The sequence below is a fragment of the Diadema setosum genome, chromosome 19, assembly GCF_964275005.1.
Source record: "Diadema setosum chromosome 19, eeDiaSeto1, whole genome shotgun sequence".
Taxonomy (NCBI): domain Eukaryota; kingdom Metazoa; phylum Echinodermata; class Echinoidea; order Diadematoida; family Diadematidae; genus Diadema; species Diadema setosum.
The window spans coordinates 20,109,483-20,136,917 of record NC_092703.1 but is presented as its reverse complement, the minus strand read 5'-3'; the positions used below and the strand labels follow the sequence as shown (position 1 = coordinate 20,136,917).

General features: G+C 38.6%; 1 protein-coding gene across 1 annotated transcript; it reads right to left on the bottom strand.

The window, feature by feature from the left end:
• Positions 1-12,730: 12,730 nt before the first annotated feature.
• LOC140242244 (dnaJ homolog subfamily C member 8-like) lies at positions 12,731-22,465 on the bottom strand. The gene is made up of 8 exons (XM_072321988.1): positions 22,378-22,465; positions 20,126-20,227; positions 19,760-19,816; positions 19,018-19,084; positions 18,369-18,463; positions 17,329-17,400; positions 16,394-16,561; positions 12,731-14,933 (listed from the first exon to the last, which is right to left on the bottom strand). Exons 1-8 carry the CDS (start codon positions 22,456-22,458, stop codon positions 14,814-14,816), a joined length of 762 nt encoding a protein of 253 aa, XP_072178089.1. The 5' UTR covers positions 22,459-22,465; the 3' UTR covers positions 12,731-14,813.
• Between the last annotated feature and the right edge of the window lie 4,970 nt (positions 22,466-27,435).

Here is a 27,435-nt window from a genome sequence, read left to right as displayed (position 1 = left end):
GCAAGAAGCGGTGTCTGGGGACACAAACTCGAGCCTAGTAGAAAGGTTATTACGCCAAACCGGAAATGTTCACAGACACCTGCCTTGAAACCAACAGTCTGACAGGTAATTCCACCTGTCAATGCGAATATCACGACTGTTGATTTCGCTTAGTGTATCCTCTGAGGCGAACTTTTTTTTTAAAAGGTGACCAACTTGCGTAGAAGGCACAGTGCGGGCAGGGAGGTGCTAGAAGAAGGAGAGGCAACTGAAGCTCTCCTTTGAAGTCATGCGCGGCACCGCCGAGAAGTTATGCGTTCAACTACAGGTGTTACCCATGTGCTTTGACAAAAGAGAGCATCAATAATCGGGACTAGCGCTCTCATATCTAGAAATATTTGCTCCTACTGCAATTCGCTCTCTCTTTCAATGTGATGGCAACAATGAATTTTGTACCTTGAATTGGAGCAGCGAATCAAAATGCAGTGTAAAACTCACAATTTTAACAGCAAATAGTTTAAAAACACGCTGGAACACGCTTTAACGGAGTACTTTATTTGAAAGATCAAAATATCCCCTTATTAACAGATAGAAAATTAACATGCGGAAATGTGCGCATTATAGAAAAAATTAGGTTTTTAAGAGGGCCTAATTTTTATTTCCTTTCGATTTGCGAATTACGAAGAAACTAGAAATATATGTTAATAATATTGAATTCTTTCCTATACTATTCTAAATCAATTCGAGTATTTCATCTAAAATTTTGCGGTGAAATAAAGCTTGTAATTCAACGAAAGGTGAAATGCGTTCTTCGTCTCCGAACTTCGTCTTGCAACTAGAGCGGTGCCGAGCATGACTTCAAAGCGTAATGGAATGCTAGACATCCCATTGTAACGCCTTGAACCCAAACATGTGTTTGCATGAATTACGAAGAGTTGCCACTCCATCTCTTTAACACCTCCCTGGTGCGGGGGAAAACTCCGACTTGGACCACACACTATCGGCTGCGACTAAAGAGCTGATTACGTGATCAATAGCATAAGTCGCCTCACCTGTGATACTGGATGGTGTGTCTGGCATCACACAATAGATTGGATGAGTGTATCAGGCTTATTCATTTCAGCTATGTTACTTTATAACAAAAGGGTGCGTGATTCATTGAATATAAGACGGATGGAAATCGAATAAAAAATTACTACCAAAATAACATCAGACAAAATTTTGCTCAGCAAGGGAAAGAAATGAACACGCCAATGCACCTGTTTATCCTGAATAACAGTAGTAACGTAACGATGAGAGATTGTATCTGCTTTCTCTAATGCTACACACGAAAGATGGAGAGTAGAATGTAGATACATGGGAATATCGATTCCTTGAATTGTTTCGTGTATGACCGTTCGTCTCTCGGTCATCAAACCTTATGTATATTGTAGGCCATGTAGGTAATCGAAGGTCTCGTGTGATAGCGTAATCGCAACAACCTCAAAGAGAACATCCTGTCTTCATCCAGCAGCCATTGGCAATGGTCTCATAGTCATGTTCATTCACCTTTTCTATTCCTCTTCCTTCTCATGCTCTTGTGATGCTTCTGCATTTGTTCTTTGTCATCCTGTGGCTTTATAACATGTTCTCACAATTGCTTCCCCCCCCCCCCGATACTTTTCCTCATTCTCTTTGTTAAATTAATATCTTGGTTTCTCGTCATTGTCATGTGTGCCATGAGCTTTCCTTGATTTCCTTCCTCCTCTGTGCCTTCCGTTTGTTTTCTTCATTTGGTTTCTTTCCTCATTGTTATTGTTCTGCTGCTGTTTCATCATCCTTGTCTTCTTGTTTAACATTTTGCTCTCACAATAATCTGTAGTTGAAAATATTAGTTGCACGAAAACGCTATCGCAGTGTTCTTTTTTATCATTATTCTTAATGACCACAGAAGCTGCAAAGGCATAAGCAACAGATTCTATGCATCAGCTTAGTCTGCGGTAAATGTCAAAGTTGAGAGATGTCTTCCACGTCCTTGCCCGAGGATAGACTGAGGATCACTCGGGGCGGCTTGATGATAATGAGTAAGAAATGAGTTTGAGGAGGAGGGGGAGGAGGAGGAAGAGGAGGAAGAGGAGGAAGATGGGGGCACTTCCGGGTCAAAATTCCTCTGTTGAAATAGGTCAGTTAATCACCATTAGAATCTCGGGGGAAGTGACTTTTCAAGAGATGAATATTGAATTTGCCAAGGCAGCCGCCCGCAAAGGCGATTCTCATGGCAACCGCGAGCGAGCTGAGATGGATCGGTCAAAAGCTCGGGCATGAAATCCTGACACTGGTCCAAGGAGGAGCGATGTTTGTGATGGGTAGATGTAAGCTCAACCCATGCAGAAGTTTCGTACGTTCGTCCACACACATGAGTTTAAAAAATGAACAAATCTGTATACCGCGGCTAGGGTAAAAAGAGTACCATGAACACAAACAAAATTATAGTCTATTATGCTTCTGCTACCATTCGTCTGTAAGACCATTCTGCTCATTTCCCTTGAAAACATTATTTTCCAGAATCTGTCCATAATGACCACCTGTGAATCCATCCTTGTAACTTTGTGAGAAACAAAATAAGGAACGAAAAATTTCAGTGATGATGACGATGTCGTTAATTGATAATAGAAAATATCAGCGTTATCAACAGGATGTTTTGTCAGAAGAATTATGTCAGTTATAGACATTCCTCTCTAAATGTAGGTACCTACTTTGTAATAAGCATCACTCGTTGGAATTGCACTAGTGATGGATTGTACTTACGATATTGAACACGATTAAGTTTACCGGTAAAAAATGAGATATTGGAAAGTGATGTAATCTGATGACTTCTAATTTCAGAACATGACACACACTAGCTGCGAATGACATATATAGTGTGAGACGTTAGCAATCCCTAAATCTTCGCCAACATATTTCCAGGAACAACTTACCACGCATCGACTGTGGTATGGTGTGTTAAAGGGAGGCAGTTGACGATGTCTATGAAGATTTTTATTTATTTATTTTTTTTAAAGAAGATGTTTACGTACCACAGCAATCAACCCTATCACATCCAAAGACAACACTGTAATATGTAATACCCATTAGAAATAGTGGTCCTGAAACAGATAATTGATGTATCCATATCCACGTTGCCTCACATTTACCGAGATGCACTAACTTAAAGGTTATTCTTAGCTGTTTGCCTGTATGCAGTGTTATCGTAAAAGATGACGTTAATACAGACGATAACCATATAATGCAGTGATATTTTACAATTTTGAACACTCTTCACCACATGGACGTTAAAATCAACATTTTTTTTTTTCTCTGATCTATAGACACCGTATACGATTACCAAAGCGTGCGATTTGGTAACTTCATGTTTTTTTCCGCATTTCTAGCCCCTTTTGTATAACATTACATGTTGTGTGTCCTAGGAAGGAAAGACATGCGGAAAAACAAACGGGAAGGGAAACTGAACGATCAACGCACAGGCAAATTAAAGGAAAACAACAACAGCTGAAGCATCGTCAACTTAACAACAAGCGAGCCACTTAAAAATTTTGAACACGAATTCTTTGCTCGGCATTTTTCCCACATGCTATGACTAAAGGGGAATATTATAGTATTTACAACGCGTGGATCAATACATGATAGTATACGTTAATGAGGTTGGATTGAAATCGGACTATCCGTTCAAAATTTACAAATTTTTAGATTTTGGTGCCGTCATGGCTGGGTGAAATAAAAATGCAGCAATTGGTGATGTCACAGGAGGACAAGTGTAAACAAAATGTAAAAAAAAAAAATCAACATATTACTTTTATTTTCTACCATTGACGAAAGAGCATTTCACTTATATTTTTCAGAAGGCATGGGGGAATAATGTACCCTTAACGTGCTTATGTCAGTAATAAATCGAAGAAATGTTTACTTAAATGAAAAAAATGAAATATTGTGGAATCTATTTTCTTTTTATTGTTGCCCTACTGTGACATCATAATTTGTTGCAGTCTTCTTATCCAGCGATAATAGCATATGGATTTAACTTAACTATAAAGATTTATAACTTTGAACGGATTGCCCATTACTGAATATTCCATAAACTTCATTTTGAAATGTGTATCTTATTAGTGTATTCAGTGAAGCCACATGAATATTAAATTTTGAGGTAAATTCCCTTGTAACTGTAGGAACTACACAAGGGAAAAGGTCGGGTCATTACTCGCTTGAAGTTCAAACAGATGATGCAGAAACTGTACTTCCCTCATACTCTGTGTGTGCACCTTGAAAGAGACAGAATGGATGCGTTCTAAAGGGAGGGGGAGGGTGTTTACATTCATCAAGTTTCCGCTCTAGAGGGAGGGCTGACGTATGTGATTGCACTGTAGCTTACGCGCGCTTTCTCCTTGTCAACGTAAGCGGAAATTAACATCTTTTCTGCTTCGTCTGGAGTTTGTAAAAAACCCACTCGAGAATAAATCATCGGAGACATCTTTCCTTGCTTTCTTCTCCTTCTTCATTCAGTGAAACTGACGAAATGTCCCAACGAAGATCAGAGCACCCTTATTCCTCTCATCACGTTTTGGGAAATGTCAGTTCCGCAGCCGTTTGCTGTCGAAGTCCCATGGGTAATTCGAGTCTTCCTTCTTTTTTTTTTCTTCTCCTTTTCTTTTTTCATATTTTTTTTTTTTTGTGCTCCTGTAACATTGTCATGTCAGCTTTTAGTGATGAAATAAAACTCCCCCACACCAGAAATTTATTTTCAGACTAACAGCTGAACTAAATCAACACATATACATACACTCTAAGTATAAACTGAATATAGAAAAAAATACATGCATCATGTGCATCAAGACAGTGTATAAGACACGCATTTTGCACTGCATATGACACAAAAAGAAAAAATCAATACTTTTGAATATGTCTCAACGTCTTTGAACACTTTGACTGTCAGATGCGCAATCTTAAACATGAATGAGAATAGTAAAAATCCTATAATAGACCAGCAGCTCTTCCGGCACAGACAGCTTCAGTTTGATACAGTTCCAGTTTGTTGGCGCTTTAAAGATTTAGGCAATTTCGCTGTAATCAAAGAGTATAATTACTAACTTCCGATCAAATGACATAATAATGCTTGGATAGACTTTTTCTTTTGGTTTTTATTTACAGTTCCTGTCCTCTATATCAGGGCTCCACACTAACTTTTATTTTTGGAGGCCCAAAGGCAAACATCCGACCTTTTTTGGTGGCCCGATCCGGCCACCAATTTCATCATTTCTGAAATTTTGGTGGCCCCGGGTCACCGGAACACCGTTAGTGTCGAGCCCTGTCTATATGCTATAAGTAATTCTGTTTATTTGAGCAACTACTACACAACTACTACTTTACTTTACTGCTACTTTAACTGGTACTACCCTTTCTTTTATTGTCCTTATAATTACATTATTATTATTATTATTATTATTATTATTATTATTATTATTATTATTATTATTATTATTACTATTATTATTATTATTATTATTATTATCATCATCATCATTATTGTTATCACAACAACAACAACTACTACTACTGCCACTATATGCTACACGTGTACTATATGCAGCTGTTACTACTACATTATTACAATGTACTAAACTATTTCTGATTTTACTTTTTTTTTTTTTTTTTTTTTTTTTTTTTTTTTTTTTACTGTGGGGGCGCTGTGGCAAAGTGGATAAGACTCCCGACTCCCAGTCGGAGGACCCGAGTTCGAATCCCGTCCAGTGCCTATGTCCTTGGACAAGATGTTTTACCCACTATGTCCCTCTCGACCCGCAGGTGTATAAATGGGTACCTGGCAACGCTAGGGTAATAATAATGGCAGGGCCCTCTGGTAGAGCAGTGGTAACACTGAAGAGGCTACCCTGGGTAAATAAGACCTTATTACTATTATTACTATTACTCTTGTCATTGTCTTTTGAGATGCAAAAGTAACATGACTCATATACGTATTCTATAGTCACGTGACTCTAGAATTACGTATATGATTACCACACCTTCCATGGGAGGCTTATTAAGGTTCTGCATGAAAATCGATACATTGTCAGTTATGGAGTGTAGATAAACTTGGTCCTTCCTGAGTTTGGACATAATTTATATGTAGTATCAAGTATGCAGAAAGAGAAAGAATCTGGTTGAGCGCACTATGTATTTCTCTCTTCGTGTATAGTGCGGATTGACGTCTATCTAAGAAGGTAGTACCTCTTTGGTCTATCATAACATTCATCCATCTGCTCCTAACATCTGAATATAGCTTGTAGGCCCACATAACCTTTGCCAACATGCGCACCCCGTCCCTCTAACCTTCACACCAAAAACAAGACGGAAATTAGCTCATGGCAAGCAGGGAAGGGGGTCTTCTCTTGTTCGGCCTATGTCGGATATTGCCTCTCCGTTGCCATGGAGACAGGATAAACCAGAACGCTCCCAAGCAGTGGGAGCTGCTCTGACCGTGTCAACTTGTCCGTCTAGCAGGCTCCGAAGCGTGGTAAACGTGCCATAAAGTGCATAAAGTTTTTGGCGCGAAATGATGACGTCATCGAGGAGAACGAGGTTATAGGGATTTACTTTGCTCTAAAACTGACATGAGATATATCCGAAATTAATGCAATTGCATTATCTTGTAAATGACCGACACCCTTGGGCGTTGAGTAATTACTGTAGGCCCTACTTATGTCGGTGTTAATGGAAAGAAAAAGAAAGTTTTTGAGTGAAAGGGTACAGGGTCGTGTGTGCCGCTGGTAGACATCCCCCTGAAGAACTCTGGCAAAATCTTCTCTCCTCTCTCCCCTTTTCTCCTTCCTTTCTTTCTTTTTCCTTTCCTCCTGCTCCCACTTTCCCCTGATATTCGGACTAATCCGCTTTTCGCTGTTTTAATTTCTCCTCCGTGATATTTCTTATTATTGATGTTGTTCTTTCCTCCTCCTCCTCCTCCTCCTCGGGAACTTCTTCCTCCTCCTCCATCTCCTTGTCTTATAGCCTTCGTTATCACCTTCTTGATTTTCTCCTTGTCACTAGTACAGTTTCCCCCTCTTTCATCAGCTCCTTTTCTCCCCTCTCACATCTTTTCTGAATTCTAAATGGACATTTCAACAAGATAAGAATCATCGATAAATAAGAATAGCGTTGGAAAATACTTGCATCACCACGTATAGTCAGATAATCAGCAAGTCATGCAGTAATCCGTAGAAACATACTTCAATTCTGAAGAGACAAAACTCTTTCCCCACGCTTTCCATGTGGGACAAGTTAAGTTTCCCCTACCTTCCCATATGGGAACGAAAATCAACAATTAACGTATACTTTCTGTGAACTGCGCATTCGTGAAAAATTAATCTGTGACTCACTCCTTTCCAATGCACATCCCATTACTGTTTTCCGTTTTGCAACGGCGAATGCGTCATTCTGGGAGTTTGGCACAGTAGATGACCGCATACTTTGCCAAACATAAACGTCACCTTCCCTGTTGAGATTGCAGTTAAAGAGTTAAATTTGTATTGTCTCTCAGTGACCGACCAACCTCATACCGCAAAGACGTTACATTGTACAGATTGTGATGTCGTTCGAGTCTGGATGTCGTTTGGGAGTCTTGAAATAGAAAGCAGAAATCATCTTTCACATTGGCTTACTTTTTTTTTAGTGATTCAGACATATACGGATGTCATATCCCCAGTGTCTGACATTTGACTATATGTGTCTATAATTATGGTTTGTTTGTTTGTTTTTGAATACATATAGAAATATATTTCTTTCTTTCATTTTCTGTTTACTTTTTCTGCAAACGTTTTCTTACTGCATGGTCAGACAAACTTTAGAGAAACCCTACAATAACCAAATTTTGGTTTGTTGTGCAGGATCTGTGGGACCAAGAACTAATACAATGCGATTCGTTTTTGCAAACTTGTTAGTATCCAGTTCATGACGGCAATTTGTTAGATCTATTTGTTTCTCCTCCTCCCCATAAAAAACCCAAACAAACCCCAAAGGTCAGAAAAAATATCGAAATAAATCTAAACAAAAATTCAGATTCCAAACCGTCAATTTCTGTGTTTATTACATTATGTTGCTCATTTCAAAATGATATGTCACATACCACAGAATTACACTGTGTAAAAAAACTTGACATTCATGTTATGAATGTCAGACTGGCAGACTGGCTAGCGTAAATGAAAAAAAAAGGCCCAAATATCAAAAATATCAGGTGAAAACAAATAAAACCAAGTCAGCTCACTGATTGCTTCGAAACTCCCAACTCCTGAACACCTTTATGATCGTCCCGAGGGCTTATGATCGTTAGCTAAAGAGCGCCATCTGATGTTGTGAACGACGTCATACTACTGTGGATCGATGTCAACGTACTTGGAGGCTAGAGAATTGAATGAAAATAACACTACTACTGTACAATTGTTAGAGTTACATATTTGAGACAATCGACTGTAATGATGACGAAGCATAGACCTCGGAAACTCCTTGCATTGTACGTCGCATGATTTTCTACTGTCTGAGGTATACCACGGTCGTTCCTTTCGAAAACATTCACTATGACTAAAATGCGACAATGAATACAGCCTTGTAAAAACGACAACATACAAGGCACAGCTTTGAGTACAGTGTATTATAATCATTTTCCAATGACTCTCTTACGGAAAGGAAGTACGTACACATGTATGCCATTTTCTGTAAGTTTCGCTCTTGTCCATGTTTACTTTTTGTGTTTTTTGTGTTTTTTTTTTCTTAAATTTGTTACTGCGGAAGTTGCTATTCGATACCCCAACAAATACGTCGCATGAATCACGATGTCCCTTGTCAGTCATTTTTTTGACGACATGATTACAGTGTCAGTCTCGTGAAATCCACGACTTTGATCTTGGGTGAAACAGACAGGAAGAAATGGACAGCGTGGCCCACACACCTTATTCTCGAAACTTACTCAAGTAGTTAGGGCTAAGGCTAAGGTTGGGGAGTAGAACCGACGTGGTAGCCGGTAAACTGCGCTCAGAAAACACTTGCATGGTGCTTTCGAGAAAACTGCGCATTTTTATCTCATGATGACTGACTGACAGACAGACAATCTCTCAAGACAGACAGTCATTCCATGCTCACACAAGCAAACAAACACACAGATTGATTTACAACAATTGGACTGAAAAGAAACTTACGCGTATCTAAAATTGTCACTATGTTTCACCAAACGGTGAAACCGGTCACAATCCACACACGCAAAGCAGTAATTATGATGATGTCATGATTTCACAACTTTTTCAAAGGTTTGTACATGTACTAGGCCTACATGCTTTTCCCGATAATGTACAAGGAATTACTATGACCCCTTCACCCTACAATAGATTCATATGAATTAATTCAGCTTTTTCTGTTTAATGTCATTTCAAACTAGGAAGTTTATTTCAAAATTGTATGCAGACTAATAGAAGACTTGTGAGGCTATGACATCATCACCATAATTATGTCGGATGTGGTCGCGACTAATATCGCAGTTTCGTAAAAACACGCGTTTTTTTTTCTAACCATAAATTTCTTAACAAGTCTAATATTTTATTTCTTCCATACACTGATTCTATCATTTCATCATGGACTGAACTTGCACACATAATGAACAGTGGAAATCAGAGGAAATTTAATGTAATTGCATCATTTTCTCATCGAAACACCAGAAGATAATAATGTTTGACACAAATTTGGTTTATCCTGTTTTTGTGCGGCAGTAACCGATCATTTTATCGATCTTTTATTTTATTTCATTCTATTTCAAATCTTTTGCTTAACATGTAGGCCTACATGATTTAGCTTTCATGTCTAATTATGTCATTGGGCGTGATCTTAAACGTTTTAATGCTAGCTACGGTCATGACGACACATGACGTAAATTGATCTACAAGTGTATTCTAATTCATCTAAATGCAGGATAGAGTTAAGTAGTCGCAGCTTACGTACTTGAGTAGTCGCAGCTAAGTAGTTCAGAAGTCGCAACTTACGTGCTTGAAAATAACGGTTAATATGCATCGTATGATTCAATGAAGGAATTAACCCATTTTCCTCTTATCCCCTCTCCCTTCCCAGTATATTTTAATCTTTTTTTTTTTTTTTTTTTTTTTTTTTTTTTTTTAGTGGCAAATACCGTTGGTGTACGTAGTTGGCAGTACATGTAATAGATTTACAAAATGTATGGCTACTGCGATGTAAGTTGCTACACTAAAGCCGTCTAGAGATGGCGTACTTTAACTTTTAGGACGCGCGGACGGACCCCTGTACTTACATATTATAGAAGTACTGCTGGTTTGTAGATGTAGCGCCATATCTCATACTTCGCAACTCACGACGGCTGCTTAAAGGGTGTGTACAGTTCTGGTCGAGGTGAAGATTTAGCTTTTAACGTTTTGTGAGATATTCAGAAACCACTCTATGAGATGTCAAAGGGCATGCAGTTCTAAGGGGTATCAAAAGTTTATTCGATGAAAATCGGTTTTGAAATGGCTGAGATATCCAAAAACAAGGTGAAACAAAGAGATACTAATAAAGTTGGGGCATGTCGCCTTTTATTATTAGCACTTTTTTTTGGATATCTCAGCCATTTTAAAACCAATTTTCATCAAATAAACGTTGAATCCTTCTTAAAATTATATGCTCTTTCATATTTCATAAGAGGCTTTTCATTATCTCACTTAGGAATGTTCAAAACATGAATCCCTACCTCAACCAGTACTGTACAGTCCCTTTAACACCATCCATAACCCGTATCCTACATACAGTGTACAGCTACGTCCTTTTATAAGCTCTAACCCTTGGACCTTATTCAATGGCGGATCGGGGGGGGGGGGGGGGGCGCACCGGCCCCCTCATTATTACTATTTTTTTTTGTTAAAACAATAAATAAAAAGAAAATATGGGGGGGGGGGGGGCATTTGCGCCCCCCTTTAATTGCGTAAAGGTGCCTGCCCTTCACGGAATTCCTGGACCTGCCCCTGTTATCCCAACCGTTGTGCTAACTACATCAGGTACTGGGAAATAAGACGAGGTGGGATGAGACCAAAATTCAGTCATACCAGCAGCAAATAAGATAATCTACAGTTGGCAAATGTCCTGTCCCATGTGTGAAGCTATCAACTCACTAAGACACATTGTGTGTATGCAATGCATGTATGTATGTATGTATGTGTGTGTGTGTGTGTGTACTGTATGTGTCTTTGTCATTCTTGCTCTATAGATGCAGCATGCCACATTGCTCTAACATCAGCAACATACTGTTTCTGTAATATGGAAACAAGCAACACTATGGCCCGAATTCACGAAGGTGGTAAAATTGAAACCATGGTTTAAAGGTATTAGCCCACATTTGTAAACCTGCAGCAATTGGTCTCATAGTTAGCATGGAGTTTGGGTATGATTGCAGTAACACCTGTGCAAAATTTCGTTCCAATTAGTCCATTACTTTCATAAAAGTAAATGAAAATGCACCGTAATCCGTATGCATGCGTATAACGCTCGCTAGCTCCGGTCCACGTACGTGTTACATGTACAATGTACGTAGCTATAGCCCGCGCTCGTAATTCAATTTTGGGTCGGGTTAACCCGGTTTGAAAATTGATTTTAAAACGATGATTTTCTCTCTTTTATCGAATGGTATAGACAAAGAGCGACAGGTGAGGTATGTTACAGTTATAACTTGTACTTGAAGTCATATTGGACCTGTTTTATGCAGTTTTGATTTTCGTGGGTTTGCAAATGTGGGCTAGTACCTTTAAACCATGGACAAAGACCATAGTTTTGTTTGAGACGCCAAGTTTCGCATGGCCTATTTTGTCACGAAATCAGTAATTTCGTCGACAAAATTGTCATTTCGTCGACGTAATGTTACCATTTCATCGACTGATTTCAATGACTGATTTCATAACGAAATAGGCCATGCGACATTTGGCGCCACATTCAAAACTATGGTCTTTGTCCATGGTTTAAACAATGGTTTCAATTGTACCACCTTCGTGAATTCGGGCCTATATGGCTTACATCATAAATTGCACCATGACAATGATGGTGATGGTACTAAATTTGTGTTTTCATCTGCAGTGTTCATGAAAACTGCAAAATTGATTCTCACAGATGATGGAGATTAATTTCTTGTCATTCTTAGATCTGTTACAGAACTAATATCATCAGTAATACAAGCAGTTCATGGAAGATGACCATTGATTCATGTGACAGTACAGTATCCCCATATAGCAAGATTAACACGATATTTTTCAGTTGAACTAACCCTTCATCTACACGATCCTGGGGTGCAATGTTTCAGAACGGTGGGGAATCATCACATATGTGAAGAAAAGGGTTAACTTTTTTTTTTCTTTCAGATAGGAATGGGCACCTTTTTAGGAGCCAGTTATGAGATCTGCAATGTTAAAATTACTACATCTCTTGTGTTAAACATGGCAAGCTACTGAGTACTGCTGGTTCTGCTGTGGGCATGCTGAATTCTATATTCACTGGGTCTGAGGATACATGACATCCATTTTTATGATGAGAGTAATACAATCTCTCCTTGATTGCATCCAGCAGATGACAAAGTTAAATATTGGTTCTGGATGCTTACTGTTTCATCTCGCTAAACACTTACATCACTGACTTTCACATCACATTCACAATAACAGACACAGTGGATACTACAGAGCTGAAGGCAAAGTAGTAAGCTTGTTTTGAAAAACTTTATATTTTCGCAAATACTGTAGCTTTTCTTTTGTTTTGTTTAAAGTGTGGTTTTGTTTGTGTTTAACACTGGCCAAATAATGATAAACTACATGAAAGTGGTGTGGAAAATTGTAATGTTGGATCTGTCTCCAAAATTACATGGATGCATTTAAAACATGGCTTGAATGTTTTTGCTTAGATGATTCTGCTAGAAATATAAAAGGCTACGCTAGAAAAAAATCCATAATCAAATATGTGTAAAACTTCAAGAAATTCTCATTTTCTGCCAAGATCCCTTCAGTGGCTGTCCATTATACTGTGCTACGGCTTAGAGAAAGCTCAGGTGGGGGTACAATTTTGAATCTTTGGATTCCAGTTTGGCCAGAATGTAGTAAATGTAGTAAAACTTTGAGTTTCGTTGTACGCTGAATGGGAGACAATGACCTTTGACCACAAGGGGTCAGTGTAGTTTACCTGTGCAGATGCAGCATCTACACATTAACTTTCCACTACACATTCAAGGTTTGGTTTAAATCCATCTGTCTCAAGTTGGCCACATATCTACAAAACCAGTACATGAATGGACACAAACCATTTAACTAAATTACATTTTACACATCTTCTTTCTCAAGAAAAGAGCAAACAGAAAAAAAAAAAAAATATATAGACATACAGAAAATACCTGTACAGTACACTCCCATTATAACACAGTAATAACAAAATTCCGGTTACAACGGAGTAAAAATTAAGGCTGCAACATTATCCGCTATATGTTTTTTTATTGTTTATATGTTAGGTTATACTGAAATTTTGTTGTAACAAAAGAAAACGGCTGATCCTGAGTGAGGACTTCGTTATAACGGGGAGTCCACTGTAGTGTGCAATTTGTCATTGGTTTTTGTTGGATACTGGAGAGCATTTTATAATAAAGAAAGAGGAAGAAAGTGACAAAAGATATGACATAATATGAACCAGATTTTGTCAACTTTAGATACATGTATTGCATTTTCAAAACAGAATTCACAGCCAAGGAAATCATGACAGGTGTGTGTTTCTAGCCTGAAAAAGGCATGATAAACAGTTTCAGTAAGAGTTAAATGGTACAATGATACACAAAAAACAGAAAATATTCAATTGACACAGTGACATTTAATCACCAAACAAAAACATCTTTAGACGAATATGTACACAAGTTGTTTAGAAATGCGGCGAAGTGCTTTATCCTGAGCTTACAGAAAGCCTGCCCAGGCACAGCTAAAGTTTAACCTGTTTTGCTCTCTCTACTGGGCATCGACAGACTGCAGACGATGTCCCAGCTCCACCTGGTGACCGGTTGTAGCCAAGAGGAAAATAGCTGGGTGAATCTTGGACATTAACAAGTGGTTTGGTCTAGCTTTTAGTCCACCTTCGTGACCATCAGTTGTCCAAGGTCAAACCATTCCAATGTTACAGTATCAAGGATTAGAATTTTTTGAATCCTGAATCACACTTCTCTGTGCCAAAAGCAGAATTCTTGCTGTTTTACGACAAAATTGGAACTCTTGATCAAAGTAATCAGCTAACTACATGCACATTACTTACCAAATCATTGACATCATTACATGGAGAAAATGAGTACACAAATACCAAGTGCATCACAAATGAGTGAGGTACATTTGCTATACTTGTATTTTCTAAAATCTGAGAAGTCCATTACCATTCTTTCATTAAGTGAATTGAAACATTAAGATTTTCAAAAATAGAACATGGGTCAATCCAGCATGATATCCACCAGAACACAAGTTCCCAAGTTCATCAGATGACTTTCACAACAAGTGAATTTGGTTTCTCCTGCTGATAATACCTATCAACCTTCTGAAGACAACACGGCTCGGTATGGATTCAAGGTATGGCTTGTATTCCTGGTGGGCTGCATCTGGTTGCTATGTGAGATGAAGTCTCTCCTTCTCTATTTGGAACTCCTCACTCTCCCCTTCTGCTACTTTTGACAAGTCTCTATGTACAAGGAAGGGTATTCACAGATCCCTTGGCTTCGGTGATGGCTCTTGTAAGTTCTTTCCATCACTCACGTCATACCAAACCTATCTCTCCTCCAACTTTGGCTTGGGCGGTTTGAACGTCATCCTATTCTTTTTCTTCTTCTTTGCCTTATTGCTGTCGCTGAAATCGCGCCAGTTGTGGACCCGTTTTTCTCTTCCCGCCTATCAGATAGGGAAAGACAAGAAAAGTATAGGTAAAGAGTAGGGGGAACTCTAAACACATCCAAAAGTTGTATTTACCTGTGACAGTTTCGACAACGGGCTGTCATCTTTCTCAAACGATGGCTAACTGGCAACTGATGATTTGGCGCCAATCAGCAATCACCCAGGTGTGACATCCGAGTGATAGCGCCATCGTAAATGTCAGACAGTTGATAGGCACCCCCATCCCGGTTCATGTTGAGGGGGGTTCTTTTAATCCAAATGGCCTCCCTGATGCGTCCGTTAAGGTCCTGGCTCTCTCTCGCTACTAATGGCGCTGGCGCTATAACTCGGATGTCACACCTGGGTGATTGCTGATTGGCACCAAATCATCAGTTGCCAATTAGCCATTGTTTGAGAAAGATGACAGCCCGTCGTCAAAACTGTCACAGGTAAATACAACTTTTGGATGTGTTTAGAGAACTCTTTGCCTATATTTATCAACCATCCTTATGACCTTATTTTGCAAAGACAAGAAAAGATAATCACTGAACAATAGAATCACAGACATGTTTCTGAAGGGGTTTGTGCAAACAGCAATAAATGCCATGCAGACAGGCTTACGCTAGCCATTTGACAGACAGCATTTCGTTGTTGCTACGGTAATTCATCACTGCATTCTTTGTTATAACTGCAGTATACCTCAGATAAAATGGAACAATGCATCAACATCCTCAACTGAAATATACACTGTATACCAGGCGTGCTGCGAACGCCATAGTGTTTGTGAGGTTTTAGTTTTCAGGAATTTCACGAGTCGGATGCTATTTGCAAATGTAAAAACACAGAAAAATATGAACTAAGATCCCAACATGGACATGACATGCACACATTCATTTCTCCGTCCAGTACTGTGCTAACCACTTGCAAAAATGTCGGGAAGTCCTAATTCGTGAAAAATTAGACTTGCTAGATATATGGTGTACAGTGCAGTATACTGTAAAAGTGGATACTTTCACATGACTAATTTTTCGCGCTCGGCCGGGTAAGAAGAGTTTCTCTTGTTTTTAATTCCACAGGATCAAGATATCAACTACTGGAACATATAGCAAGCAAAAATATTCGTGTCCTTTTATTTTTGCACTAGTTTCTAGTTGCGCGAAATGTGCAAAAATTTCAACATCGCGAAAATTTTCACTTTTACAGTAGTACAATTCAGTACAGGCGACTACCATTAAAAAAAAAGTCCACTGGTCCAACAGCTTTCTTTCATTATATCACACTTTTGTTATAGCCGTACACATAAAAGTATAAAAAGATATTTCTTATACAGATAATAATTTTGGGACCTGAATGTTGACTTTGTTTTAACAAAATTTGTTGGTAGAGGATTTTAAAATCTATGCTTTTACACTAAGACAGAAGAGGACATTAAAATCAGGACATGACATTCAAATATTGAGGATTAAAAAGCGACATACCTCCCAGTCTTTCTGCCACTCCTTCTGTTTCTTGGCCTTGTCCTCCTCTGCGATCTCCTCCTCCCGCTCTCGTTTCTTCTGTCTTGCATCCTTTTCCTCTATCTCCTTCCTCCTGATGGCGTAGTCAGCAAACAGCTTGATGGTTTGCTTATGTAGTGTCTCCTTGTACTGCAAATCAAAATAAGCCCCTTGGTAATAACAGATTGTGTTTACATGTGTACCACAGAATACTATCCCCACCACCACCACCACCACCAAAAAAAAAAAAAAAAAGACAATAAGATATCACAATTTCTAAATGAGTAGCAGATCATTTCTCAGTAGACAAATGATAAAAATAATGTCAAGATAAGAGATGAATTATGACCTCCTGAAGGGGTAACATGTTCTGTATGCAGAGCTCTACTCTAAATTCTTTTCCCCAAGTTATCAGAAAACCACTGAAATTGAGATGTCTGTGGCCTAAAGAAAAAAAAAGTTTTGGTTTGTACTGTAGCAGCAACAATTCTCCCTGCTTTGGAGTCATCAGAGTTTAGTAATTAATTCACAATCACTGGATATGGTGCACAGACAGTATGTATATATGATCTCACTCAAAAAATGAGAATTAAACCAATGTGCAGTTTAATGGAAGATATATCAACTTAAACTTGTTTAAATAAATGTGTAACTGTAATCAACAGAAATGTTTTGTGGAAACTTAATATCTTAAAATTCTTCCTTATTTCACACCCGTCCTCCATGACAGTTCAACCTATTACCATTCTGTCTATTCAATCCTCCTCTCTGGAGTAAAATCTACATCATACATGTACTTGAAGTGTCATGTCACTGTTATAACACTGCGACATGCCAATCTTCAAATCAGCCACCAACAGTCCAGAGATGAGGCATGAATTCAAAATCTCAAGAAATAATCAGAGCAATGGCTTTACCTTGGCGGGATCATCCTCCTCGATAGCTGTGGGCTTGCCATCACGTTTCAACTGTTTCCTCTTCTCTGAAAGCTGTAAGACATATTAACAGCACAAGCAAAATAAAACCCAAACATAAAATGTATCGCTAAAAGAGAATATCTGCTGTGAACGTGATGGATAAAAGATAAAATACAGTCTTGTGAGAGACAGTGCATTATAGACTTTGTGAGAAATACATTTCTTATACATCTTCTATCATTGCTACTCTTGTCCCAAGAACCATGGGTGGCATCTAGTAAATGATTTTGCATATGTAAAATAGTTGGATGTCTTGGAATAGACAATACTGCTGAGACACTTCAGGCCAAATGTACTGACTTACATTATCATATTTCCTGTTGTTGTTGTTTTTTGCCACAATGTCATTCATTATTAGTGTTTGTGAATCTGCAAATTTCAAAGTGCATTTCATTTTCTTTTTTTTTTTTTAATAACCATAGGCACACTAATTAAAAACAAAACAAAAATTAAAAATTTACCTGATATGCAAGAACAAAGACAGACTGCAACAACAACAACAACAGCCAGGAAAATTTGTTTGGCAAGAAAGGTGATAACAACTCAGTTCAGTAGCCAGAAGTGCGGCATGTTGCTTTGAACCTGTCCTAAAAATAGGCTGGTATAGAATTCTCACTGGTGCTCTGAAGACTAATGAATGGACAGAATATCCACATGGGTAGATGAGAATTAAAAGAGCACAATCTTCAACAACATCATCTGGAGCACGGCAGCAGTAAAGCCCCCAGCTTGCTTAAACTATGCCAGATAATCGATTCCAAGTGGTGGTACAGTTGTATGCCGTTTGATCAAACTTTGTTCCAAACATGAGCAAGCTTTAAACAAACTAAGGGCAGCTATGAAGAACAAATCCAGCATCTCTTTCAGGCAGCTAAATGAAATATTGTAGCATCACAATGAGATAAGGCCCTACACTACAGACAGATACATCTTGCACACACCTCTTCCTTTCAGTTGAGCTTAATAAGGAGGAATCTTACCAAAAACTCTGTTTTCTGCTTGGCTTCTTCTATCGTGTCCAAAATACTTTTCCTCTGGGTGTCATCCTCTAAAATCTTCATGGCATTACTGACGGCTAGAATGGAATTAGATGAAGAAATGAAATGATTTCAGAGAAAAATACAATTTGACTTTAAAAACAAAGAGAATGGAAGATTACTTTGCCAAGAAAAAGAGTAGGCAACGAGATACATGAAGAGAAATAAACTAGAAAGATTACTGTTCATGCCATATACTTAGCTAGTCTATTTTTTGTGAGTTGGACTTTAACACAATTCTGCAAGAGGTTGAATTCGTAATCGTGGAGTATAGTAATGGATGGAGATACATATGTATTGTATGCACACATGTCAGGATCAAAATTCATACTTTCAGATATTGAAAAATATTACACCCGACTTGTGAAATTCATGAAAATAAAAATCCTGCAAAACATAATGATGTTGTAATAATACATATTTCTCAGTGTGTATTATTACACAATGGAGCAAATATTTGAGATATTGCCTGATAAAGAATGAACTGAAATAAATTGACTGCCATATTGAGTGCCATGATTCATGCATGTCTGCATTTGATGCATTGTGCAAATGATTAGACCTAATGGCTAAATATTGGCATGAAACTCACCATCAAAGGCCTTTTGTGCACGGTCTCTGTCATCCAAGTTCTTGTCAGGATGAACCAGAATAGACATCTGATAAAAGGTGAAAGACAAGGCAAAGATGAAGTGAATATGTTGAAGACAAACAGTCAGTAATTATCATGATATGGCAAGTTACAATTTTGAAATTTTCTGAGGAAGCTAACACCTTCTCATGCATAAGTGTGCCTTCAACATTCAAAGTGTCACAGCTGTCCTTTGGAATCACAATCATGCAAACTGTAGCTGAGAACAACTGCAGATGTACAGTATATTGTTGCTGTGTTGGTGCCATAAGAACGTAACGACAAGAGAGAATATCATTCAGTGTCTCCCCCTGGCTTTAGTATTGTTATCTCAGTGCCTTGCGGGTAGTATCTTTGTGCTGTACCAGGGTAATGATATTTACCCAATAAATCTTTATAACATATTATGCTCTTTTCAGGGAACGTCAAATTAGGCCAATTGTACAATGTTGCTAAATCTTGAAATGAATGGAAAAGATGATTACTTGATCTTTGCTGCCATTCCCTAAGCCTATGGTAGAATACATTTTGACAGGTATGCACCAACATATCACATATCTTTATAACCAAAGCAGTGCTGCTTTTTAGTCACTGATACTTAATGCGATCACACGAAAATTCAACCATTGTATGAGCTTCACATGCAATGACGATCATTTCACAAACATAGTTATGGCCCCATGATGGCCATGTCCGTTCTTACCCGTCTGAAGATCTTCTTGATGTCAGGGATGGGCATGCTAGGATCAACTTGCAAGACCTGGAAGAAGAAGAAGAAGAAAAAACAACATGATGAGAATGAGAAAAATAATGAAAGGGAGTAATGTGATGTAAACATAGCCTCAGCACAAGAGAGAACACACAGAAGAACTGGGGCCATATCTTCATCTCTACACAGTTGAAAGGTAGCATCACGAACATACTGAACATAAATGAACATTTATCTATTAATTTGACCAGCTCTAAAATGACTAACCAGAAAGTTGATACTGATGTCGAAGAGGAGAATGTATGTGTTGCGCAAACAAGACATCACATTTCCCAGGACAGACATGTAATGTTCTCTCACCTCATATGGATTTAAGTTGAAGTATGTGCTCCCTGGTCGGAGCAGCCTGTCAATCTGTTGCTTCGGTGTCAAGACGGAATCTCTCTTCTCAATGGCTTTCACCTGCAGGGGGAAAAAAAAAAAAAAAAAAAAAAAACAGGCGATGAAATATTTGGTTTAAAAATACGCATTCTAGACTAGACCGGAGTCGAACCTTTAGGCCTATTAAACTACCTACTTCTTTGAGCTTACATTATAGAGTTTATTTTACTTCTAACGTTAGTTAGAGTCTACAGTTAGATACCTAGATATTACCCCAACACTTGCCAAATTAATGTGCATGTGTGTGCGCATCCCGTCATGCGATGCACGGCGATCTAAATTGCAACACAGATCTAGACTCTACATATGGTAGCTCTACTACACATCGACCACCCTTTTTGAAACTGACCGCGTAGTTTTTGGTGCACAGAATGCTTAGTACGCACTGCACTGCGCGCAGAGCACATAAAAATGTATTGGCTTTGACCGTCGATGAGGATGTGTGGGAAAACGAAAATTCACTGTTCATTATTATGGTTTAAATCCAGGACAAAAATTTCGAATGAATATTTTATTAACCAAATTATAATGTAATGTCAAGGCATTTTCTAAAAAGCTTTGTACAACTCGGTTGTGTGCTTTGTCGATACAAAAACAGCGGTCAATTAAAAAAAGCAGCGGCACCGCGAGGAGCTGAAAAGAGGGCACTCAAGTTCGATGGCAATAATTTTGCACTGAAACTTCGAATTGAAAAGGGGACAACAGCATTTGATAGTGCTGGATTTTCTCAGTCACACAGGTCAAGTTTTCATGTGAATTACAGTCTTAAATATTCTTATCAGGCAGCTTGTGTAGGCGGTCGATGAGTAGTAGGACCAACCTTACTGCGACCAGCCCCATGACGGCCAGCACATGCGCACACAGACATCTTATCCAGTCAATGGATTTGAAATTTGTGCCCATGTGATGTGTGCGCATGCGCTGGCCGTCAATTCAGTGTAGCTCTGCCAGGCCAGGTTCCTCTCGACCGAGTCACTGAAGTCATCAATTCGAACAGAAAGGGACTAGATCTAGGGCCTATTGACAACCAAACGTTACACAAACCCTGTTGTCAATACTTCACTGGTAAGTCTTCAAATTGAAGAAATTTTTCGATTTAAGTTGATATAATTGTCCGCGATACTACCCAAATATGATCCTTAATGCTACAGTCCGCAGCCCCATTACGCTATAATGCGTATGGGCTGCTGGTCGCAGTTAGGACCAACCTAACTGCGACAGCCGCCACACGCAGTGTGGCGGCTACGCCTTGCTCCCATTCAGATCTTCATGTTGAACAAACGGGTGCCTTTGCGGCGCTATATTTCCTTAATTTTTCAACAGAAACTACTAGGAATACTTACATGGGTCGATGAAACCTAAATGACTATCATCGGCGACTGTTTGATGCATTTCATTGCTTGTGATGCACAAAATGATGTCTTATAAGCAGCTCACCGATGTTCACAGAATTCACAATCACTTGAACAAGCGCACAGAATACGTTGTTGTTGTTGTTATTTTATTTACTTGAACTGTATTGCTAGCCTTTTGTCAAGGCCCTCTCGCTGTAACGGAAGAGCGAAGCTAGTCCATCCGAGCGCACAGCACTACCCCACTCGGCTGGGCTCTCGACACCATACAGCGAGAGGGCCTTGACAAAAGGCTACGTATTACTTGCTACATGCGTAGATGCGTGCAAATGGATACACGTTCAAAATGGCAGCAAGGCTCTCCTCACTGGGGCAGGTCGCTTACTCCTAAAAAATGTGGAAAATTTTGCAGTTTCCAGATGAATTGGTGAGAAGAACCAAGCCAATGAAGTAATCTATACTTCAATTTTGATTGTTACTGTGTTCATTATCGAAATTTAGTTATCGTTTATTTGTGAAGTCGCCGCATGTGGCAATAGGGGAGCTATTCGTTATTCTCACATAAGCGAAACTGCGGGGAAGCCGCCAGGACCGCGCCTGGCGGCGCGGTCTCCGGGGCTTGGACCAACCATACAATACAGTGTCTGCACGACAGTGCTAACAAATTTCGCAATATACGGGACCAGTTAAAGAACCCACGGAACTTTTGCTGCCACCTAATGTATCAATACAGGCCTTTTCACCTCTTTCATGCAAAAAAATACCTCACTCAGATCGTTCAGAAAAGAAATGTCTTTTAGAAATCAAACATATTCATACCTGGCTCATAAACGATGAAAAATCAGCTTCATTTTTGGTCGATGTTTCGGCGCCTGCCGTGTTGCTCGACGGGGCTGCCATCTTGGCTTGCGAGTAGTCTCGTCGCAACTCGCAAATCGCACAGGCGTGATCGATCGCGGATGGGTCGCAGACACGGGCAGATGTAAAAAAAAAAACAAACAAAAATGGAGTGCGAGCGCGCCCCTATCAATGAGGAGAATATTTAAAGTAAAAAACTCGAAGAAGAAAAGAGAACAAAAGAAGGACGAGAGAAAAGAAAGGAAGAGAAGAAAGACGGAAAGAGAGAAAGGAAGGAAAGTGAGAAAAGAAGATTGAAAGAAAAAGAGTTGAGATTTGCTTATGTCATAGTGATGATATATGCTGAAAAAAAAAACACAACAAAACAAACAAACAAACCTCAAACCGACAGCATAACAAAAGAACTTTGGCACAGCCTCGTGAAGTGAGGTTTGGTCGGTCATCATTTGACAGAAGCTGCATCAACCAATTTAGTGAAATTGAGAAATTAATTACTAGTAATGAACCTATGCACAATCTCGTCTGCTGATCACTAATTCAGTTAAATTTAATGAAGACATTATATTTCACTGTAATAGAAAGTAATTACAGGGATTGTCATTGGTATGATGAAGTGAAGGAAATGCTTTGAACTGCGATGACATGGCATTTTGGTCTCTCAGCTGGGGTGGGGATGGGGTGGGGGATAGAGAGATGTCATTAATGCCCTTTCTTATCAAGAATGTTTCCCCTATGTCCTCTGTCACAAATCTATCATAAGGGTTTACTGGGATAGGAAGAAGGGAGAGAGAGCTCTCCCACCTCCCCGAGCGGACCAACACATCTTCACAGAAGTTGTCATTTTCAATTGACGATCCTTATGCGAATAGATTGCCTGGCCTAGCAGCAATCTATGTAAACCGACGCGTCGTCCAGCTGTAAAACAACACTGCACGAACACACAAGAAGAAACAGTCCAATCATGTACGTTAACACCTTTATCGGCCCCCATGCATCTTATCACTAGTTTTCAATAAAAAAGCATCAACATCGACAACAACAAATTTGAAAAAAAAAAACCTATCAGTAACAAGCTATCTAAATAGAGAGTTAGTGCGGTCTAATAGGCTATATACCCGACAGAAAGTTCGGCTGTCCTGTTGTGTAATTCCTCCTCGTGTGCTCTTCAGAAAAAGAAACCACCACACCACCAAAACAACAACAACAACATCAGCAACAACACCTTTGGCAATGGGCAGTGTCCAAAATATTAATCATGTGGTGGTAGGCCCTACTTTAGGCCTAATATACCTTAATTGCATCTTTCTTTACACCTATAACTGCGATTCAATTCAGTTTCAAAGAACCCTGGTTAAGGATTTGCATGTGCGTGCATGACTGAAGTATTTTTTTTTTTTTTACTAACTGATAATACAGTGTGTTGTCTAATGTTACATAGATGATGGATGGACGACTGATGAACTGATGAGAGCGAAAATCATTGATTCAAAATAGCGAATGGATGCATAGGAGAATACATGGAAATAGGTGAATGATTGACTTGAATGCACAACACTGTTTTTTTCTTAATAATACAATGTAAATAAATAAGGTGTCACTTACGCATCGGATGCATTTGAATATGATTTCAGGTACCTGCTGTTTAAGAGACAAATTAAGCAAGTCTAAACACAATAGAAATGCAGGAGACCATTGTCATAACCTCAGATGCTTGATGAGAGTAATAGCCTGGAAAATACACATAAAATGATAGGCCTATATGTAATAAAACAATACACATGTTAAATCATATTATGCACATTATTATAATACAATTGTACAATCCTTGATTGAACGAATCAAGAAATAAAACAGAAGCGCCTATGGGGTATAGGACCTAAAGAGTCCCCCTTGTCCATTATCATGTTGAGTAACAACATCCCTGAAAACACGGGACTTTAATGAGTCATAATAAACCCTGCCTAAGAATGTCCATCACACGAGCAGATTTTTTGCTGCATCACTATGAGACGGACAATGCGGCGGATCCCTGCGAGGGGCTGGAGGGTTGAGCCTGGGAGAAGTAAGTAGCTTTTACGGTGAATTTACTTCCGGTGAGCCCCTCACGTGACCAAACGAGCGGTCATACAACGCGGTCATACGGATGATGTTGCCCCTTCCTATGGGTCGATAGTTTTCATGAATGTGATGACAGCTAAATGAAATGATTACCGCCTGTTCGTAATCTTAGCGTCATATTGAGAACTATAGGACAGGACGAAACGAGATTGTCGACACCAACTGACATCACAATAAAGATCCCAGCATAGTTTGCTCATTGTGCAAATTGTCTTCAAACTACTTTGTTGTTTGCATCAAAAAATGCCGTAATTTCCTTCTTTCCCTCTTTGTTAAAGTCATCTTTCCGTTATCCAGAACGTGAAATATTTACGTGTCTTCTTTTTTTTTATTGTCCACGATTGTCTGACGTTGTGTTTTGATATAGTCACTAATGCAGTCTTCAAGTATCAAAATGCGTTGATGAACACAAACGCATACATGGAACCTTGAACTACGATATTAAAGGAAAATTTCTTTATGTTTAACTTGACTTTAATCAAGGATGCAAAATCGAATAGACAGAGCAGTTACAGTTTCATTGATTTGGCAAATATCAAAAAGAGATAGAAATAGGGGCCAAAACTTAACAAGTCTTCATGCCATAAAAGATGGTGTTGGCAATACACACAATTTCCCGTAGGTTTGTTCAACCAAGCCAATGTCTTTTACAGTAATCATTCAAATATCTATCCCATCGAAAAATGCCGTCATTTCTGAAAAAATGAAGCTCTAACAAATATACTGAGAAGAATGAAATGTATGTTTTAATTCAACAAGAGCTTTAGTGGGCCTTCACATAAATGGAAATGATAGAGATAGGCCTATAATGGGTTGATAACATCATTGTCAAATAAGATTTGCATAAAGTATTTGATTGTACAACTCGTATAGTCATTTCTTGAAAACATGTGGAATGGTATATCAGTGGACTTTTTAAAATCATACTCTACTCCAATAATCTTCTATAATAGATGGTCAAGTTTCATAATGTTTATGTCATTCATCCCCTTTCAAAATAAGACACCACGCCATGTTCAAGTTGATTTCACTAGATGGAGTTAAGTCTTAAAAAAACGGAATGAAAGACGTTTTCAAAAATAATCAGAAGTAAGAAATAAAAGGAATTGCATTCTGGACGGTTTTTATGTTTCCATGAAGAAATAATTATATATCTCGCAATGTTATTCGATGCGGATTCGAAGAGGAAATGCGTCTCATATATACCTCCCATCAACCTGCATAATGTTTCCGCTGTGAATGTCAACTTTTCGGTTATAGCGTGGGGATACCCTGCCATGGAAAGACTGACACAACTCAGATATAATTCGAGGATTTCCGTATATAACGAAGTATATACAGTGGGTAGCCTATTGATTACAGCTTTATCACTGCTCTTTATAATGTGAGTATTCTCACTCTCCGAAGAATCTCAATAGGAGTCGAACGTTACCGATGAGCGTATACATTCTCCGGGCTGGCGGGCAATAAGTGTAGGCCTAGATACTGGCATCAGGCGCTGATCGTGGTTTTCGAATGAACCCAGATGGGTGGCGAATGAAGACCCATTCAATTATTATTGGGCTAACCTTCTCTCCCCACTCTGCAGGGTCTTTTAAGAATTACATCCATTACGTGAAACGATTATAGAGTTGAATCATTGCCTCATCTAAACTGTGCATTTCAAATCCAGTCGTAGTGCTAATATCTGTCACTTTGCATGAATTAAATGTACATTGTTCATGAGAGGGATGGGGCGTTCTGGGCCCCATTTAAAAACAAAAAACATAAATGGCAATCGTCATGGCCCCATTAAAAAAAAATGGCAATCGTTATGGTAACAACAAGAACTCAGCTTCCTGATTGGCTGTTGCTATATGGGAAGTTGCCATTCAAATGGACTTATTGCGCCTGCATAGTGGGTTCCGGGGACAATGCCGAGGCAGTCCGTCTAATCCATTAAACGCAGAGATATGATGAATTTTCCTCGAAAGCAAAGCTAAAATGACGTCTCCTGAAATTTACCAAATAATCAAATTTATTGAGTAGCATCGCAGAATTGACACACGAGCTATGTTAGTATAAAATCAGTTTCACGGTAAAATATGACTTCCCCTCTCTTAAATGACCATTAAAATTAAATTAAAATATACAAACAAACAAACAAACAAACAAACAAACAAACATAAAAAAAACCACCAGTAACCACCACCTTTGACACGTGACCAACATCGTTGGCCTTATACTTTATTATGTCTGTTGACATTATAATGATACAAATACTTTTTTTTTATCTCTTTCCTGAGAAGACTGGTTGAAATGATAAATTTGTTAGAACAACAGTGGCTTCCCGTGGAAATTTGAAGTACATTAAATTTTATAGCTCTCTCGGGGGCCACCTGTCTGTGGATGTGGCGGCCATCTAGGCCTACTTTATGCGGCCATCTCTATCTCCCCTTGGGAGAAAAACACTTGCAGTAATGCTTCGTTGATAAAAGGCTATGCTAGCGACGCTTCAGCAGTTCGTCTCGAGGAAACGTTGAAGTGCACATGTACAATGCCAATTCATCGACAAGTTAACTGTTGATTTCTTTGTACATATTTCAATGTATAATATATAACATATAATATATGATATACAATATATAATATATAATAAATAATATATAATATATAATACATAATATATAATATATAATATATAATATATAATATATGATAAATAATATATAATATATAATACATAATATATAATATATGATATATAATATATAAGAAATATATAATATAATCATATGAGGAATTTCACACCTATCTCTTACTCTTTCGTTCGACGCTTGTGGCTGGGCTGAACTCCGTTTCGAATGTAACAAGTTTCTTTCGAGGGGTTGTTGCACTCATTTGCAAATGTTTTGTGTAATA